The following is a 20,860-nucleotide window of genomic DNA, read 5'->3' as shown; positions in this document are numbered from 1 at the left end:
TCTATCCCACATTCCTCACTTTTTTTATCTTCAAACTCCATCAATGAACGAGCAGTGCTGCTACTCACAATTAAAATACTGTCTTATCTGCCTCACCACTAAATAAGATCACATCTTAAATATAGCAGCCTAGATGAAAACAATGACCTCTTTTTCACCACTTCGTAGAAACGGAGCAGCTTGCCCCCATTTCAGAGGTTCCAGACTACTGATAAAATATTTAGTTTGATCCGTTTCCATGAATTAAGGTCAAAACACAAAGGAATGAAAGAAATGTGTAACCTTGTGTTGTTTGTCTGCTGTATTTGTTCAAGGGTTATGAAGCTCAGGCGCTGTACAATATGCAGTGATTGAGATAACCCTAATCAACCCTTCTTGTGCACCCCTTCCCCCAATGGCACACACACACAGACACACGCACACTGCCCTAATTGTGGCATTTGTACGCTTATATGATTTGACAGTACTGGGGCACATCTCCTGCTGAATGGCCTTAAAATGCCCTCCCCCAATACCCCATTTCAAACACAACCATCCCTTCTACTACCCCACGATATTAAGATTTACAACATAGAAACATGCAATGGTTGTGAGCAGGTGCTATAAATCAAATTGCATGTTCAGCAAAAAGAAGACTCATCGATCGATGCTCCCATGTGGTTAAAAAAGCATTCATGATATTACCCTGAAGAAGGCACTGTAATTCTGAAATATTGGTGGTTTACCCAATATTACTGGGAACTTATATATGATGTCGACGACAGACATGGTCGCCCTGTTTCCAGCTCCTATCCAATTTTGCATATTTGATTTGTTTGTGTATGTTATTTCTTACATTATTTTCTCATAACGTTTCTTCCATTATTACCTAGAGCCGAAAATAACTTATGGATATTAGATAGGCGATCACTCATCAGCATTTCGACCAGAAATGGTGGCGGTGTACAGTATGTTTCATGATTAACTACTCGTGGTGTGATTGTGGTAATGTACAGGAACTCAAGTTCTCCTGATATGGAATATCTCACCATCAAATGCCGACCTCATTACCTCCCGAGATATATCTGCCCCAAGCTGACACAGCTCTCAGGAACTAAACTTGACTATGTGCAAACTGGAAAGCGCATATCCTGAGGCCACATTTATTGTAGCTGGGGACTTTAATAAAGGAAATCTGAGGAAAATGCAACCAAAGCTCCTCGCTCATCGAGCACTCTTGACCATTGCTACTCCCCCTTCCAAGATGGCTACAGGCAGAAGCTTAAACAGGAAGCACCCATGTAAAGACTATTCAACGTTGGTCCGACCAATCAGAATCTATGCTTCAAGATCATTTTGATCAGGCAGACTGGGAAATGTTACGGGTTGCCTCCGAGAATAGTATTGACGTATACACTGACTCAGTGGCTGAGTTCATCAGGAAGTGCATAGAGGATGTTGTTACCACTGCGACGATTAGAATTTATCCAAACCAAAAAACATTGATGGATGGCAGCATTCGCGCAAAACTGAAATCGCAAACCACCGCATTTAAACACGGCAAGGTAACTGGGAACATGGACGTGTACAAACAGACCATCTATGCCCTCCATAAGGCAATCAAAGAGGACAAATGACAGTACAGGGACAAAGTGGTCGCAAGACATATGTGGCAGGTACTCCAGAGAATCACAGATTATAAAGGGAACGCCAGCCACGTCGCGGACACCAACGCCTCGCTCACGAACAACCTAAACACCTTCTTTGATGAACAGAATGCTGTTCATTAAATCATGCTTTGACTTTTTGGTCTTCTATAAGAATTGAAAAATTGTGTCAATAAAACACACTAGGGAGAGACCACACTGTGCCAAGACTTATAATACACACAATCGTGCCAGTCAGATTTATTGGGTTCTTCTGATAGGGTTAATAATGTCATCAATTGCATTACTGTAGTTTGTGACAAAAAAGTAGTGAATGTCCTTCAATACATCTCTGTGGACAGGTGCACAATTCGCATAATTCAACCGCCCTCGCAGACGGCAATGGCTTAAATGACAAAAAAATTGGGATTGCCAGTTACTACAACAAATACTACATGTTGTCACTTGTCACTGGTAAAGTCACTTCGTTATGCTGTCAAACCTGTTTGAAAACCTCCTCCCCGCACAAACAGTCACTCAGGGATACAATGGTGATACTATGAGTAGCACCCATGACTAGTATGCAGGCAGAGAGATAGTCAGACAGGCAGTCAGAGAGACAGGCAGTCTGAGAGACAGGCAGAGACATGAGTGAGCCATGAGAATCTCTTCTCCTCTGACCAACTCAAAGGTCAGGCCACACTGGAGGTTATGCAGAAAGGGAGGGGGGGGGGCAGTCACGACACAGCAGGGCACACACAAACAGAACCACACACAGACAAGCAAACCTGCGCGCACACACACACACACAAAGACGTGCACACACACAGACAGACAGACACACTCACACTCTCTATCACTCTCCCTTTCTCAAAACCCAACAAGAACATTACGTTTTGTCCCAGATTATTTTATTTTGCGCAGTTACGCTAACACAATGACAACCCGTGGCAATGTAAAAACAAATCTCATTTTTCATTTGACTAATCCAAGTGTGTGCACAAGAATAGCCTTGGATTCTTCGTTTTAAAAATAGGCCGACCATGATGACGATGATGATGCAATAAGGCCGCCGCCCAAGGCAGTCGGGGGCGAAGTGTCCTTGATGTCTGTCAGAAGCCTGACCTATGAGCTGCTCCGAAGGCAACGTTCTAAGGCCAAACAAACACATAAGTAGCGATGTGACGATTATTGAATTTTGCTCATAAAATTATTACCAACTTTACCCTCTTCATATTAAAATGAAAAACTTCTATTGGGTGAATCTACTTGAAAATAAAGTTGAATCCTACAATGAACGCAATAAAACGATTATGATGATTTCATTATTTTGTTCAGTTCTTACAGTAAGTGCATTCATCTTAAGATAGGTGAGACAAGCTAGGCGAGACAACCACATATCATAGTCATAGAAGGTACATTTTTCTCAACACAGAAGAATACGATTATATAGACATAAGTATTAGGACGGCCCCAGCTTCCTCCCAACTATGGAAAAACCAAGAATCTATTAGGCATAGATCCAGTCGTCAAGGGCCCCAGTCCTGCTGATTTCATATATACTTTTTACATCAACTAGAAACTGACTTACACACAGGCAGACAACAACAATACTCAGAAACTTGAGGGCCTGAGTTGTGCACTTCTGAGGTAGAGAGAGAGAGAGAGAGAGAGAGAGAGAGAGAGAGAGAGAGAGAGAGAGAGAGAGAGAGAGAAGTTCTAAACCCACAGCACAAGCTGCACCTTGTGCTCCGTTAACAAATCGATGCGGAGAGTCAACAAGCGACGGAGAGTGCCAGCTGAGTCGGTTTCTTCTATCTACCATTGTCGTCCAGCGATGATAGGAGGATCTGAGGGAGGCTATCGCTGTGACCTCTCACCCCTGTCCCTAGTGCCGCACGTGGAATCACCCCTGTGTGTAAACTGAACACACACACTCTGCATCTATGCCATTTCACCTGTCTCACAGAGAAAAAGGAGGGTCGGCTCTCTCGGCATTAGAAGAGGTCTGGGTGCATTTGTGTTTATGTATGTTCATGTATGTTCATGTATGTTCATGTATGTTTATGTATGTGAAGAGTTTATGTCCCTACAGGTGCTTTCGTGGATAGAAGAACAAAGGATGTGTGTGTGTTTTATTGTGTTGTTTTGTTGTGTGTGTGTGTGTGTGTGTGTGTGTGTGTGTGTGTGTGTGTGTGTGTGTGTGTGTGTGTGTGTGTGTGTGTGTGTGTGTGTGTGTGTGTGTGTGTGTGTGTGTGTGTGTGTGTGTGTGTGTGTCCATCTGTTTTCCTATCCTTGGGGTCGGTCCAAAAGCACAGTAAATCTAGTGTGTGTCTTACTGGATTGAGGGAGTATAGAGCTGTTCTGTGTGTGATTGCCCTTGTGACTCATTGCGCACGCCTGATCCTCTCTGACTAACTAAGACAGGCACATGACACACACACACACACACACACACACATGGGTACATGGGCTGGGGGGACAACACATGACTTAACCACTGTTGACACTGGTGAGAACTGTCAGCTGTTGCTAAATTGATCAATGTTATTATATTGCCTTGTCAGGTATTGGTCCACCAATACCTGTCAAGGCAAACTGTAGGAGTTCTAGCCTTCTAGTCATAACTATCATAGATTTATCTATAGAACGTGATTGGAATAAATTACACCCAAATGTACATCTCGAGAAGCAAGACTATAAAGTACTGACTTTTAAAATGAAGTTTGACAAAAATAAATGATCAAGAATACAATACTTCCTGTTCCCTATTTTCAAAAACCTCTAAAATGTCTGAGCATATCCGGAAATCGATTATTTCGACCAAGGATCGGCATAGCAGCCTCACCACTAGGTGCTTCATTTCCTTAAATCATCGGAGGGAACAGCCCACACACTGTCAACATAAACAAGTGTGTTCTGTCTATCACGAGTGGTCTGTCATATTTACCATCATTCTTGTGATGTTTGGCAGTACTGAGGTTTTGGCCTTATGCAACTCTCATGGTTGCCTGTCACAATGTAACCCTTTCTATTTATCTCCATCAGCCTGACTATGTTTTTCCCAATATTCTTTGGTTACCATGAGAGTTCTGAAAGACAACATTACAATGAAAGCAGTGCACGCACAGCCATAACAAAAAGCAGAGATATTTGTCTTATGATGGTATCAAAAACTCCTACAGTTAGTGCATACATCCTGGTGCCATTTCAGGTATCTAGGCAGAGTCTGTCTCTGTTAAGATCCTGTCAACCACCAAGCTCAGGGAACACCAGAGAAAGAGATCGACCAGAGCATCACTGGATAACTCACCAGGGTCAAGATGTCCAATTGTTCTCTATTGTCACCCGAGTGTCACATTAAAAGAAGCCATTTTCTGCAAACACTGACTGGTGAGAACAAATTGTGAGATGCTGCATCCAACAAGAAGAATGAAAGGCAGAGAGATAGACTCTAGGGGCTGAGAGAGACAAAACACTTGTTTTCAGATTGAGCCTCGTCACCTCATTAGTATTTTAGTGAGCCCTTTTTTCTGTTTACCTACACACAACAACTGACTTGACTAAATAGATACAAGCATTTCACTACACCCGCAATAACATCTGCTAAATATGTGTAAGTGACCAATACAATTTGATTTGAAATGTGAATTACAGATCACTATTGCCAATTATTAACCTTACTATCGCACGCCCTGAACATAGCTACATGCCTCAGGAGTGGTATGCTAGTCTACATAAAATCTCCCCCTTTCAACTGAAGAAACTGCAATATTCTAAACCAATGACTAAATAATACACAGAAATCCACTACGATCAAGACCTCCGCTGCACTCTCTCCTCATAGCAGCAGTAGACAGATCTTACACATGCATCAATAGTGCATGCATGTTTCCATTACTTCACGTCTGGTTGGCACCAGCAGAGAGAGTGGGAGACAATGTCCTAGGTTCCTCCCTTGAGTTCAGACCAGAGACAGGCATTCGTCTAACCATAGAGAGACACACTCAATCACAAACACGCATGCATACACATTTTTTGGATTTCAGTATGTCAGATATGCCAGCTCTTAGCGAGTGTTATTGTGAGTCAACGTACACCCACTCCTACAGACCAACTGTAAAACATAGTGCAAATTAATGATCGCCCTCTCACCCCACCCACAGAGATAAATATAGCTGAGATCTCAGACTACCAACGGTGGTCATACAGTACCACCACCAGCACCACCCAAATAGAATAGCCCTCCTTTTCATACACATTACAGTCATTTGCCCGGCGGCCATTTTTCTCTACGAGGTGCTACTCTCTCTACTCTTCATTCTGCACTGGGGCATGTTTCTCCTAAGTGAAAGTGACTGGGGGTGCATGCACGTGCAGATTTTAGATGTGAGTAGAGATCATATATGCATGCACACACACACGCACGTGCACACACACACGGCCCATGGGAGTCTGAATGTAGGTCACGGGTTTCCTTCTACAAGGACAAGGAGAAAAATAAGATTGACTGTGTTAGACCGACTTAGCAATAGAGGCTTTCTGAACAAAAAAAAAAGATTTCCATAGGGTACCCATCAAATAATCTGGAATCCATTTCCCTGATTGGGTAGAGGGAAGAAATATTCAACCCATACGTTTTGGTGGTTTTATGTCACCTTTAACCCCCCCTAACAGTCCTGTCTATCTTATCTCTAACCATCTCTTTCCACTGTAATAGCCTGGTTTTGTGACGGCACCACTGTCCAGGAAGGCGATACACCAGGCTCTCTTTACTCCCCTCCTGTTAATAATATTCCTCCTCTCGAGACAGGAGTGGAGAGGAGTGGAGAGGAGAGAGTAGCCAGGTACAGTATAGTCATCTGAAGAACCTGCCAGGGCTAGGTAATCCCTTTGCTACAGTAGCTTTCTGGGTGATAGATTATGCTGCAGTGGATAGACAAAGAGAGGCTGAGCTGATATGGGAGGGAAAGAGATGCTGATGCGTGTAAATGATGTACCCTAACCCCTTTTTAAAATCCCCTGTTCAGTACTATTTCATTTTCTACACAGGCACTGGTCAGGGTTCCAACGTAGAGGGGTCCTCTTCTATGGGGTCCTCTTCTATTCTCTAGTGTTTCATTAGAGCTGCATGGTGAACTAAGTGAACTAGGACTTGACTTGAGAGAGACGATTAATAATTCCCTGGAAGTAGGGGCTGGCTGTCTTCAGGGCAAATTTCAAAACTGTGCCACTTGTTAAAAGTCAGTTGTATTGAATCAGGACACCGCGTGTGATACTAGTACACAGTAGATGTCCTATAAGTAGAGCCAGGAGTTTTCCCAGGCCATGTGATCTGACCAGGAAAAACTCCTAGACCTACAGCTAGGTCCCAGAGGTTTCTCTAGGTCAGGTGCAGTCATGTTGACAGGACAACCTGGCTCAAACTAGTATACACTCTTAGGAAAAAAATGCTATCTAGAACCTTAAAGGGTTATTCGGCTGTCCCCATGATAACCATTTGAAGAACCCTATTTGGTTCCTGGTAGAACCATTTTGGTTCCAGGTAGAACCCGTTTAGGTTCCATATAGAACCCTTTCCACAGAGGGTTCAACATTGAACCCCAAAGTGTTTTACCTGGAACCAAAATTGGTTCTAACTGGAGCCAAATAAGATTTTCTTATGGGGACAGCCAAAGAACCCTTTTGGAACCCTTTTTCTAAGAGTGTACAGCAGAGCTGGAGTCTTGGTCTGATCTTACCTTGGGAGAACACTGTGGTCCTGGGGTTGACGTCCATGTCAAGGACGGGGCCGAAGGGGAACCCCCACACCCCTGACAGGCTACAGAGGAGCAGCAGCAGGGGAGGCAACAGTGTGACGTGGCCCTCCATGTTTGACAGGTTGACCCGGGTGCAGCTGGAGCCCTGTTTTCTGTCACACACCTTGTTGCTTACACACAAGAATGATATCCTGCTCTGCTGGGCTCAGCAGTGGTGGCTTCTAGGTCATTCTCAGTCTGTAGGAAGGCTCACTCTACACAGAAGAAAAACAGATGTTATCCCTCATAGAGATCCATAAGGATATAGTGCAACTTGCAACTATAGATGCCATTGTTTAGATGAGAGAGTGTGTGTGTGTGTGTGTGTGTGTGTGTGTGTGTGTGTGTGTGTGTGTGTGTGTGTGTGTGTGTGTGTGTGTGTGTGTGTGTGTGTGTGTGTGTGTGTTCATTTCCTGGGCCTGGTTGAATTTGTGCATAATCACACTGCGTCACCCCACATTAGCTTAGGAACAATTAGTACAAGACGTGTTACATAAAACACCAATTTAAAAAGTCGATGATGAAAAAGTATTGTTGTTTTCTCTCATATTCTGGCACATGGCTCCACTTCTCCACTTCCTAATTAGCAGTGTGCGTCAAGGGGCTAGGCTAGGCGGGCTAGGCTATCTGATGACTAATCTAGTGATTAGGCCCGATGCCATCAGCACAGTCTTCGCCTGGTCTCCTGCACTCATGCGCTCTGTCACTGATCAAAGGCCTCTGCCATGAATCCTGTTCTCCTCTCCTCCGCACGGTGACACAGGAGAATTCCCATAGCCTTGATCTCCCCGGCTGCCTCTCTGACAATATTTTCACAGTAGAAGACATGATGTGGCTAATGAACTCTGTAGTAGCAGCAAGGGCACTCGAACCTCTCTATAGGATCCCACACAGAGAGAAAAGAGAGAGGGAGGCAACTCTTTCTGGAAGGTTGAGTCTGTTGTATGTCTGTGTGTTTCTCAACTCCAGTCCTTGTGTAGGTAGGCTACCTCCAAGGTATAACTTATTCAAACGGGCTTGGTGATTAGTTGAGGTGTCCTGGTGCTAGGCTGGAACACAAATGAGCAACCTTGGGGGTATCTGAGGATCAGAGTTGAGAAACACTACTACACACGCACACAGCCTACTGTGTAAACACACCAGGGTCTCACCCATCTGCCACTATTGTGTTGATGGTGTCGCTTGTGGAAGGTGGCCAGGCGATGACGGCCTATCTGTTGTCACCGTGATGACAACATGGAAACTGCACATGGAAAGGTAAAGACATCTGCCTGAGCTGTATCACGCCTGGATCATAACACACTCATGAACGAAAGGGTCGAACAAAACAGCACGAGCAGGATTTCCCCTGAAACGCTTTGAAAAACATTTCAAATCTGGCCCCAAAAAATGTTACATCTATTTGGAGCTCAAAATATTACATGTATTCATTGTTGAAATGGAATTCAACTATTTTTAAGGGTTTTATCTGGGACAGAAGAAGTACTGGGTTGAGGGTAACTTCTTCAGCACTACTGCTGGAGGCTACTTCCCTGAGCGTTTTTAAAACGTTTCTGACAAACTGGCCTCAGTTGCCTCCCTGTTCAGAAAGCACAGTTATATTGATTGATGGCCTACAGAATGTGCAAAGATATAAAATTGAGTTATTTACATTTACATTTACATTTAAGTCATTTAGCAGACGCTCTTATCCAGAGCGACTTACAAATTGGTGCATTCACCTAATGACATCCAGTGGAACAGCCACTTTACAATAGTGCATCTAAATCTTTTAAGGGGGGGGGGGGGGGGGGGGGGGGGGGCAGAAGGATTGCTTTATCCTAGGTATTCCTTGAAGAGGTGGGGTTTCAGGTGTCTCCGGAAGGTGGTGATTGACTCCGCTGTCCTGGCGTCGTGAGGGAGTTTGTTCCACCATTGGGGTGCCAGAGCAGCGAACAGTTTTGACTGGGCTGAGCGGGAACTGTACTTCCTCAGTGGTAGGGAGGCGAGCAGGCCAGAGGTGGATAACGCAGTGCCCTTGTTTGGGTGTAGGGCCTGATCAGAGCCTGAAGGTACTGAGGTGCCGTTCCCCTCACAGCTCCGTAGGCAAGCACCCACAAGAGTTATAGTCTCTCTGGATATGGCCATCTGTCAGGCAAGACATAATGATATGCAAAATATTATCCAGTCTGACATTTCTACCGATACGCTCCAATTGTCTCTTCTCTTCCTCGCTTTAATATACAAAACCAATCAAAAGTTTGGACACACCTAGTCATTCAAGTGTTTTTCTTTATTTTTACTATTTTCTGATCTGGCCTCCACAATCACCTGACCTCAACCCAATTGAGATGGTTTGGGATGAGTTGAACCTCAGAGTGAAGGAAAAGCAGCCAACAAGTGCTCAGCATATGTGGGAACTCCTTCAAAATTATTGGGAAAGCATTCCAGGTGAAGCTGATTGAGAAAGCTGTCATCAAGGCAAAAGGGTTGCTAAATAATCTCAAATATAGAATATATTTGGATTTGTTTAACACTCTTTTGGTTACTACATTATTCCATATGTGTTATTTCATAGTTTTGATGTCTTCACTATTATTCTACAATGTAGAATATAGTAAAAATAAAGAAAAACTCTTCAATGAGTAGGTGTGTCTAAACTTTTGACTGGTACTGTAGCTATGAGAAGAAAATTTCACCAAAATTCTCATTGAAAGCAAGTCTAAGAAACGGTAAATCTGTTCTATGTGCACTATTTCTAAACTTCCCAATGTTAAGTTTCATTTTTGCTTTTACTTTCGGTTTTGTACATCAGCTTCAAACAGCTGAAAATACAATATTTTTGGTTATGGTCAATATATTTCATAGAGGTTTAGATGGTACAATGATTCTCTACACAATGACTGCTTGTTTTGTCACATAAATGGAAATTAGGCAAACTATTCGAATTTTAGTAACCAGGAAACCAAGTGATTGGGTTAAGACTTACTTTTTCTGTCCCACATAGAAGGGCGAAAAGAGCTCTGCCTTTGCTGCTGTCGGATACTTGTTTGCCAAGTATGAAATAAATAACCGTAACTGAAGAGATTAATCAAATGAATGGGGATGGATGAATGAAATCACCCTTTTCTAAGTAGAGAACATATCCACTAGGAGACAGAAAATGTACCAAGGCAAAGTAGCATGAAATGGGGATTGTGTCTCAAATAATCTGCCATTCTATTCTGGATAAGTCTAAAGAACTGTATACAGAAGGATTGATGTCTATGTCAATCTTATTTGGGTATCAAGCACATCCTTTGAACCGGATGGCAATTTAACATATGACATCATAGTTAATATGCCTGTATTACTATGTTGTGCCAATTTATTTAGCCTTATCTGACACATAGCACCCAATAACAAATACAACATTCTAACAACATTACTTCAACGTAGTAATTAGAGGCATATTAACAATGCTGTCACATTGATAGAGATACTTTTTTTGTAAAATACCAAACTGCATAAAAAGTGTATTTTTTAAAACCAAAGCCAATCCATATAAGAGCATTAAAAGGCTAGTGAATAGCCATGACCCAATGTAATTTCCTTCTTAGCGATGGACAAGTAGCTACGCGCTTTCATTTTAACACTTTTAATTGGTTGGTGATACAAACGTGAAGAGGATGGCACTGGATGCCCATGATGTTGATGTCATTTAAACTTTTCGTATGATATGTATTAATTTGTGGATGTCCATCATCCATTTCGTCTGATATGTTACGAATTTGCAAAACGTACAATATGTTATGAATTTGCAAGACATATGATATATTACAAATTTAAAAAAATGTGTGGCTAATGTTAATAACTAGGTTTCTAGGTGGCTAAAGCTAACGATAACATTAGCTAGCTGGCTAACGCTAGCTAGACTAGGGTCTGGGGTTAAGGTTAAAGTGTTAGGAGTTAGGGGAAGGGTTAGCTAAAAAGATTAGGATTAGGAAAGGGTTAGCTAACATGCTAAATAGTTGCAAAGTAGCTACAAAGTAATAAGTAGTTGAAAAGTAGCTAATTATCTAAAATGCTAAAGTTGTTCGTGATTAGATTCGAACACGCAACCCTTGTGTTGCTAGACGTTCACCTCGACCAACAACCCTCCTTTTGTTTTTGCCTTAAACTGAAACCGAAGATACGCCGTCAACAGCTTCATAATATGCGTGCGAGAGAAAATAGCGTAAATTCACGTACATTGCGTAGCGTATTCCAACTTAATTGTTATGAGAATCCATAATAAACAGTTGTATTTGTTATGTTCGCTATGAAGCCCTTGTGAATTTGTGTTGTGTGTTCCCTTAGACTCACCTTATATATCATACGGGAGCCAACATACCTGCCGCCTGTTATGTTAGCATGAAGGTGAGGAAAGTTGTAGCTAATACACCCTAGGAGTTTATAAAGAATTTAGCTAGTCTCATTCTTTCTACATAACAGTATTTTCTATTGAACGGAGTTCCTCGAGTTTCACACTTTTTAACTATACATGTCACCATTCCAGACGTAACAACGCACAGTCTATTTTCTGGCAATTTATCCGCTCACTTTACCAGCATTACTTTGCGTAGACGCAAGAAAAATAGACTTGGTATTGGTATTTATTAGGATCCCCATTAGCAGCTGCAAAAGCATCAGCTACTCTTCTTGCGGTCCACATGAAACATGACATCATACATAGTACAGCACATTATTAGTCAAGGACTGAAATACATCAATTTAAAACGTCACACACAGCCTTACATATCAGTACATATAGACAGTATCTTGGTCTAATACATAGTACAGTGTAAATTACAATACAAGATGTATAAAATGGCTGTGTCTCTTCACAGTCCCCTTTGTGCACTAAGGTGTTCTTTTATCTGTTTTTTTAAACTGGTTTTATTCCTAGCTTGAGTTACCTGGGGTGGCAGAGAGTTCCATGTAGTCATGGCTCTATTTAATACTGTGCGTTTCCCAGACTTTGTTCTGGACCTGGGGAAGAGACCTCTGGTTGCATGTCTTGTTTTGTACCGATGAGTGTCCGAACTGTGTGCCAACTGCTTGAACAGACAGTTTGGTACCTTCGACACATCAATACCTCGCACAAAGACCAATAGTGATGCAGTCAATCTCTCCTCAACTTTGAGCCAGGAGAGACTGACATGCAGGAGAGACTGGTCAGTCTGGTCGACTGGTCCTATCATGGACAGACCTCTTCCCATTTTAGCAACTATTGAGTCAATATGTTTTTACCATGACAGCTTGCTATCTAGGGTTACACCCAGCAGTTTAGTCTCCTGAACGTGCTCAATAGCCACATTATTCAATTATTGAAAACCCTCTGTGTACTACTAGATATGTAACTCTCAATCCATAATAAGGCAGAGAATGCAAATCCATAACACCTAGGTTTTTTTCAGCAATGGGTTATGATCAATTACATCAAAAGCTGCACTGAAGTCTAACAAAACAGCTCCCACAATCTTCTCACAATCAATTTCTTTCAGCCAATCAGTCATTTGTGTCAGCGCCGAGCATGTTGAGTGCCCTTCCCTATAAGCATGCTGACAGTCTGTTGTTAATTTGTTTCCTGTAAAATAACTTTGTATTTGATCAAACACAAAAAAAAATGCCAAAAGTTTGCTAAGCACTTGTAACAGGCTGATTGGTCGGCTGTTTGAACCATTAAAGGGTGATCTGCTATTCTTGGGTAGCGGAATGACCTTTGTCTCCCTCCATGAGGGCACACTCAGTCTTCTAGGCTAAGATTGAAGATGTGGCATATAGGAGTTGCAATGTATTCCGCTACCAACCTCAGTAGTTTACCATCCAGGTTGTCGGTACCAGGTGGTTTGTCCTTATTTATAGATAGCAACCATTTTCTCACCTCTTCCACACCCACTTTGTGGAACTCAAAACTACAGTGTCTTTCAGTATTTGGTTCATTATGCATGAATATAAAGGCTCAGTATTTGTTGTTTGCATGCTTTCTAATTTGAAGTTGACGCTCGGAGTCCGTCTTTTTTCTCTCATTCTCTACCATGCATTATAATTCCAGTGTGTACACTCTCGTTCACGCTCATAAAAAAAATATAATTGGGCTTTAACCTTCTGACTTGTGTAACCATACCATACGTAACATATCATACTAATTTGAATGTCCCGTATTTACATTGATTATGTTACGTCTAGTCTATGAGACCAGACTGGTTCTCAATATCGTAGCAATTTTGTAGGCTAAATATTTTCTATTATTTCCAAGATCAGACAAAACCATAGCTATGCTTAATTTGCATTCCGATGCCCCCATGTACACATTCCAACATAACTTCTGACGATTCTGCCACGCGTGCAAATGTTGTTCCATGTTATCACACATTTACAGATATTGATAAAACCGTGCGATGTGCCCTGTCTAAAAGAAATGTACATTGCCGAGTACACCCCCGACGCAATACACATTTCCACAATGTAACCTGTTTGACGAACACTGCAGCATATTAAAGAACACCTAGCAGAGCGCATTCTCATTCACCTTCACCTGCCTGCAATTTGTCCCATACCTCTTACACCACATTCAAGGCTGAATAGGTAAACTGAACGAAATACAATATAGAGCAGTAGGCTAAGGTAGAGAGTAGCGTACAGTACAGTAAGCCTACTGTAGTTACAATGTTTTTAATCTTACCTTGCAAATGTTCTACGAAACTAGAGAATTATCTTCTGAAGAATAATTATTTGTTGAGTCCCTACGTGGTGAAGTGGTGCGCAGATGCCAGCCTCTGTTCTGTCAAAACCAGCGTATTTTGCCACATGTGTATTCTAGACCGTACACTGGTGTCGCTCGCTCGCTCGCTCGCCCGCACTCTCTCTCAAAACATGCGCAAATGGTTTCAAAACACAATTGTAATCCCTTCTTGCCATTGTAAACAATTCTCTCTATGCTCATGTCCTTGCTACTTCTGACATGATAACATGCAACTCATTGGTCAAATGTGTCACCACATATAGGTTACAATGTTATTTTAATGGGTTAATAGTGTTACTTAATGTGGATGCCTGATGTCGAAAGCCTACAACATATATAATTCTAATAGACTCCTACGATTAAACTATATTCAAATCGATATAATAAATGTTATTATCCCTTATAGAAATATGTGTGTGTGTGATTGATTTCTGACAGGTTAAATTATTTTGCACAGGTTATACTTGAAACAGCATCTGGCGCTCTTATGTTTTTACGTGATTTCATGATTTTTTTCATCATGATAAAGATGCACCCATATCGACTGAGCGCCACCTGTTGGGGGACAATGGGAGTTGATGTGAGAGGGACCGTATGCATCAGGGACACACTCTTTTCGCGCCACTTCGATACAGCTATGACCGGAAGGGATTTTCGTAGCAAGTTAGGAGAGCAGGTTCTCCTAACCTGCTAGTGCTACGAAAAAGTAGCTTCCGGTTGTAGCTGAATCGAACTGGTGATGCTCGTACAGTAGCAGTCAAAAGTTTGGACACATCTACTCATTCAATGGTTTTTCTTTATTTTTACTATGTTCTACATTGTAGAATAATAGTGAAGACATCAAAACTATGAAATAACACATATGGAATCATGTAACTGCATTTCTCCTATAGATCTCCATTTTTATGGTATGGTCTGCCTACCCATGTGAGAGACGCAGACTCGGTCTCAACCTTTAAGTCTTTACTGAAGACTCATCTCTTCAGTGGGTCATCTGATTGAGTGTAGTCTGGCCCAGGAGTGTGAAGGTGAACGGAAAGGCTCTGGAGCAACGAACCGCCCTTGCTGTCTCTGCCTGGCCGGTTCCCCTCTCTCCACTGGGATTCTCTGGCTCTAACCCTATTACAGGGGCTGAGTCACTAGCTTACTGGTGCTCTTTCATGCCGTCCCTAGGAGGGGTGCGTCACTTGAGTGGGTTGAGTCACTGACGTGATCTTCCTGTCTGGGATGGCGCCCCCCCCCCTTGGGTTGTGCCGTGGCGGAGATCTTTGTGGGCTATACTCGGCCTTGTCTCAGGATGGTAAGTTGGTGGTTGAAGATATCCCTCTAGTGGTGTGGGGACTGTGCTTTGGCAAAGTGGATGGGGTTATATCCTTCCTCTTTGGCCCTGTCCGGGGGTATCATCGGATGGGGCCACAGTGTCTCCTGACCCCTCCTGTCTCAGCCTCCAGTATTTATGCTGCAGTAGTTTATGTGTCGGAGGGCTAGGGTCAGTTTGTTATATCTGGAGTACTTCTCCTGTCTTATCCAGTGTCCTGTGTGAATTTAAGTATGCTCTCTCTAATTCTCTATTTCTCTCTTTCTTTCTCTCTCTCGGAGGACCTGAGCCCTAGGACCATGCCTCAGGACGACCTGGCATGATGACTCCTTGCTGTCCCCAGTCTACCTGGCCGTGCTGCTGCTCCAGTTTCAACTGTTCGGCCTGCGGCTATGGAACCCTGACCTGTTCACCGGACGTGCTACCTGTCCCAGACCTGCTGTTTTCAACTCTCTAGAGACCGCAGGAGCAGTAGAGATACTCTTAACGATCAGCTATGAAAAGCCAACTGACATTTACTCCTGAGGTGCTGACTTGCTGCACCCTCGACAACTACTGTGATTATTATTATTTGACCATGCTGGTCATTTATGAACATTTGAACATCCTGGCCATGTTCTGTTATAACCTCCACCCGGTACAGCCAGAAGAGGACTGGCCACCCCTCATAGCCTGGTTCCTCTCTAGGTTTCTTTTTAAGTTTTGGCCTTTCTAGGGAGTTTTTCCCAGCCACCATGCTTCTACACCTGCATTGCTTGCTGTTTGGGGTTTTAGGCTGGGTTTCTGTACAGCACTTTGAGATATCAGCTGATGTACGAAGGGCTATATAAATAAATTTGATTTGATTTGATGTAGTAACCAAAAAAAGTGTAAAAAAAATCCTAATATATTTTATATTTGAGATTCTTCAAAGTACCTCCCTTTGCCTTGATGACAGCTTTGCACACGCTTGGCATTCTCTCAACCAGCTTCACAAGGTAGTCACCTAGAATGCATTTCAATTAACAGGTGCCTTGTTAATTTGTGGAATTTCTTTTCTTCTTAATGCGTTTGAGCCAATCAGTTGTGTTGTGACAAGGTAAGGGTGGTATACAGAAGATAGCCCTATTTGGTAAAAGACCAAGTCCATATTATGTCAAGAACAGCGTAAATAAGCAAAAAGAAACGACAGCCCATCATTACTTTAAGATATGAAGGTCAGTCAATAAGGAACATTTCAAGAACTTTGAAAGTTCCTTCAAGTGCAGTCGCAAAAACCATCAAGCGCTATGATGAAACTGGCTCTCATGAGGACCGCCAAAGGAAAATACCCAGAGTTACCTCTGTAGCAGAGGATAAGTTCATTAGCGTTACCAGCCTCAGATATTGCAGCCCAAATAAATGCTTCACAGAGTTCAAGTAACAGACACATCTCAACATCAGCTGTTCCGAGGAGACAGCGTGAATCAGGCCTTCATGGTTGAATTGCTGCAAAGAAACCACTACTAAAGCGTACCAATAATAAGAAGAGACTTGCTTGGGCCAAGAAACACGAGCAATGGACATTAGACGGGTGGAAATCTGTCCTTAGGTCTGATGAGTACAAATTTGAGATTTTTGTTCCACCCACCGTGTCACAGAGTAGGTGAACGGATGATCTCCGCATGTGTAACATTTGTTAAAGTACTTTGTGAATTTCACCAGGTTCATATATGAATATGGCATGTTGATTTGGTATTATGCATGCCTGCATCCTGGGAATAGGTGAGTGTGTACTTACGTTTTGCCCTGCGTGCTCTGCTCAAATCATTTTGATGCACTATGAGAGGTAGGTACACTTTTTCAGTCATCTTCAGAAAAGTTTGATTCCTTTAAGCACAAAGTCATACACACAGTGTTTTGTTCATGAATAATGTTGTATATTTAGAGGTTACTCATAAGTGGATGGTATTGTTAAAATGCAATTGTACTTTTTAGGAAGATGTTAACATTCTGTATTCAACATGTGGTTACTAGCTAGCTATTGTATGTGTGAACGATGGCTAGCTCCTCGAATGATTCCAGTCCCTTGTGTTGTGCGTCTGTTGTAGAAATAGGTGATGATTCGCAGAACATATTTGTGCTATATTTTGTATTTTCATATGGATGCAGGTATGTGGTTGTATCTATGTAAAATATATGTTATGTGTTGATGCATAATAAGGAGAGGCTGTACTCATTTTTGTATTCTGGCAAATCATTTTGATGCACTATAAGAGAAAGAGACAACGATTCGCAGAACATGTTTGTGCTCTACAAATGTTTTGTCTTTTCTTTTGGATGAAGAGAGTGAATTCTGATTCATTAAAACAACCTGATCTCCGAAGTCCACGTCTATAGTCTCAATCAATCACACACAACGCAGAGCTACAGAGGTGCAGTACAGCACTGGTTAAATGTGGTTCCCACTGTGAAGCATGGAGGAAGAGGTGTGATGGTGTGGGGGGTGCTTTGCTGGTGACATTGTAAATGATATATTTAGAATTCAAGGCACACTTAACCAGCATGGCTACCATAGCATTCTGCAGCGATACGCCATCCCATCTGGTTTGTGCTTAGTGGGACTATCATTTGTTTTTCAACAGGACAATGACCCAACACACCTCCAGGCTGTGTAAGGGCTATTTGACCAAGAAGGAGAGTGATGGAGTGCTGCATCAGATGACCTGGCCTCCACAATCACTCGACCTCAACCCAATTGAGATGGTTTGGGATGAGTTTTACCGCAGAGTGAAGGAAAAGCAGCCAACAAGTGCTCAGCATATGTGGGAACTCCTTCAAGACTGTTGAAATAGCATTCCAGGTGAAGCTGGTTGAGAGAATGCCAATAGTGTGCAAAGCTGTCATCAAGGCAAAGGGTGGCTACTTTGAAGAATCTCAAATATAAAATATATTTGGATTTGTTTAACACTTTTTTGGTTATTACATGATTCCATTTGTGTTATTTCATAGTTTTGATGTCTTCACTATTATTTTACAATGTAGAAAATAGTAAAAATATAGAAAAACCCTTGAATGAGTAGGTGTGTCCAAACTTTTGACTGGTACTGTATGTATCAAGCATCTCAGATTAGGAGTGCTGGTTTAGGATCAGCTCCCCCATCCATGAAATATTATTCATTCTAATCAAATGGAAAAACTGATCATAAATCAGCTCTCCTACTCTGAGAAGCTTGATACATAAGATTCCAGAAGCAATTACTGTTTTTTGGAGGCTATACAATTAAAATAGATAGGTTTTTAGGAATTAAACGAATGTCACACAAGACCCAAATAGAGACACAAAAGCCCAAATAGCTCATTTTTCAAGGATTCACCTCATACTGAGACATACAGTTGCATTGTATAGCCTACACCAATACAATATTACACCTCAAAAAGAGCCCAATGATGGCCTGGGGCCTGGGGTGGTCTAGCGGTCTAAGCTGCTGCCTCTAGAATCACATGTACTGTGTACAGCTGCAAGCACGGCTCCCCCCCTTCCTTTCATCTCTACCTCGTTATCTCTATCCTACCCAATAAAACACATAAAAAAATACGAAAGGAGTGGGACTGCCCCATTCCTTAATTATTATTTTTTTTATGCCACAAAGTTTACAGGGTGACATAATCTGAAAACATCTCATTTTATCACAAGTTTTTCTTCCTCCAGTCCATAGCCCATCTTTAGTTCCCGTCTCTCTGGACTATGTTACAGTTTAATCTCAACTGGGGGAATTCCTAGTTCCTCCTCCAAGCAGTTCCCTTTGTATTTTTATGGGAACCAAGGGCCGGGCAGCCAGTCAGCTGTTTTTCTATTCTCAGAACTGCTTTGTATATTTGTATTGATTCAGAGGCACCCTCCCACCCCTTCCCTTCATACTTGGAAGTGATTGCTTGGCTCAACTTAAAGAAAGACAGACACAGAAACAGATATGTCACAGAGGGTATGTAGGGAGTTCGTCACACACTAATGCTAGTATGTATCAGAAAGCCTTGCAATAATCGAAGTCAAACTGAAGACAGAACATAGTTTTCTTTGGATGAAAGTAGGCTTTTCTCTTTCAACAGGGATCTAGTGTACAACATGGTAACAGTGCTAATGTCAACAGGGACCGGGGACCAGTGTAACTTCAACGTCAGTGAGAAATGTCAAGGGGTAAGTTAGTGATTCTCTCTATTGTATTATTATGGTAATGCTGCTCAAGATTGTTTTACTAGTCTCCCTAACAGTTGCTTGTGACTGATCTCTATCTAATTTTATTCAGTGAAATAAAACCTTAGTAAAGTGGACCATACTTGTACTTCTTGAGAGAGAGAGAGAGAGAGAGAGAGAGAGAGAGAGAGAGAGAGAGAGAGAGAGAGAGAGAGAAAGAGAGAGAGAAATAGAGAGAAATAGAGAGAAAGAGAGAGAGATTAAACAGTTGTGACTTAAATCAGACTCAACAAGACAAAGATCAATAATTCACTTTACACTTGTCCGTTACAGCTTACCTAAAGTATGTGTTGTCATGTCTTATTCCATGAAGGGTCTACGCACTCAAATGCCCACCCTGGGCCTCATGTGACTCACACAAACTGTCTGATCGCACACGTCTGTATGCCGTGACTCAGGGAGTGGCCTAGAGATAACCCTGACTCATTCATTCTCATGTGAGTTTGTTTTCTCTGCAAATCTATCGTGAAATACCGTGGCCACTCTTTTTCCAGTTAATGGACATTTCACTGTCATTTCAGCTGGGGATTTTGGAGGGTTGTGTACCAGCCCTAGCACTGTACTTTCAATGGGCTCTCACAGGGCATAAGCAACTAGATGTGCTGTCAAAGATTAGAGGTATGTATGGTTTTAAATGTCAATAACAGTGCTATTTCATTCCATATTAAGATGTCTACCAAATTTAACAACAATTCATTATGAAAACATTTGTTTCTGGCCTTTCTGGTGTGCTACTTTCTGGTCTACTAATATAATGTAATTGTGGAAACCAACAAGTCTATCTGATGCTGCAAATGAGCGTTTGGCCATGAGAACTGAATTCCATAGATGGTAGTTGCTCAGATAGACATCTATGGATTCAGTTCTTCTTGCCTGGCAGCTACAACCAGCAACCCATCACCTATCAAGGACAACAGAGACGAGGAAAGAAACACTTTGTTAATTTGACGTTGGTAGGATACTGCAAAAATGTCTGGCCCCCTTAGCAGATACATGTGAATTATAACGAAGTTGCTTCATTCTTATTGTCAGCACACTTGTCCCATTATTGTGCAGATATTTGAATCTGCAGAAAAGAAAGGAAGAAGAAAACATAACAAGCACACAAACACAATTTCAAGCAAACTTTACTCTAGGGGGCACTACAACCCTTGTCATAGC

General features: G+C 42.1%; 1 protein-coding gene across 2 annotated transcripts in view; it reads right to left on the bottom strand.

Moving 5' to 3' along the window:
• The window catches only part of LOC129856890 (semaphorin-4G-like), a 36,221-nt gene extending 21,936 nt beyond the window's left edge, over nt 1-14,285 (bottom strand). The window contains exons 1-2 of one of the 2 annotated variants that reach the window (XM_055924649.1): nt 14,109-14,285; nt 7,367-7,638 (exon numbers count right to left, since the gene is read on the bottom strand). In XM_055924649.1, coding sequence (XP_055780624.1) covers nt 7,367-7,496 — 130 coding nt within the window. In that variant the 5' untranslated portion in view covers nt 7,497-7,638; nt 14,109-14,285. The remainder of the gene's footprint in view (nt 1-7,366; nt 7,639-14,108) is intronic. The other variant, XM_055924639.1, reaches the window with a different exon arrangement.
• Between the last annotated feature and the right edge of the window lie 6,575 nt (nt 14,286-20,860).

Source organism: Salvelinus fontinalis, chromosome 1, assembly GCF_029448725.1.
Source record: "Salvelinus fontinalis isolate EN_2023a chromosome 1, ASM2944872v1, whole genome shotgun sequence".
NCBI lineage: Eukaryota > Metazoa > Chordata > Actinopteri > Salmoniformes > Salmonidae > Salvelinus > Salvelinus fontinalis.
Note: the sequence above shows the minus strand (reverse complement) of the source record. Positions and strands in the feature narration are given on the sequence as shown.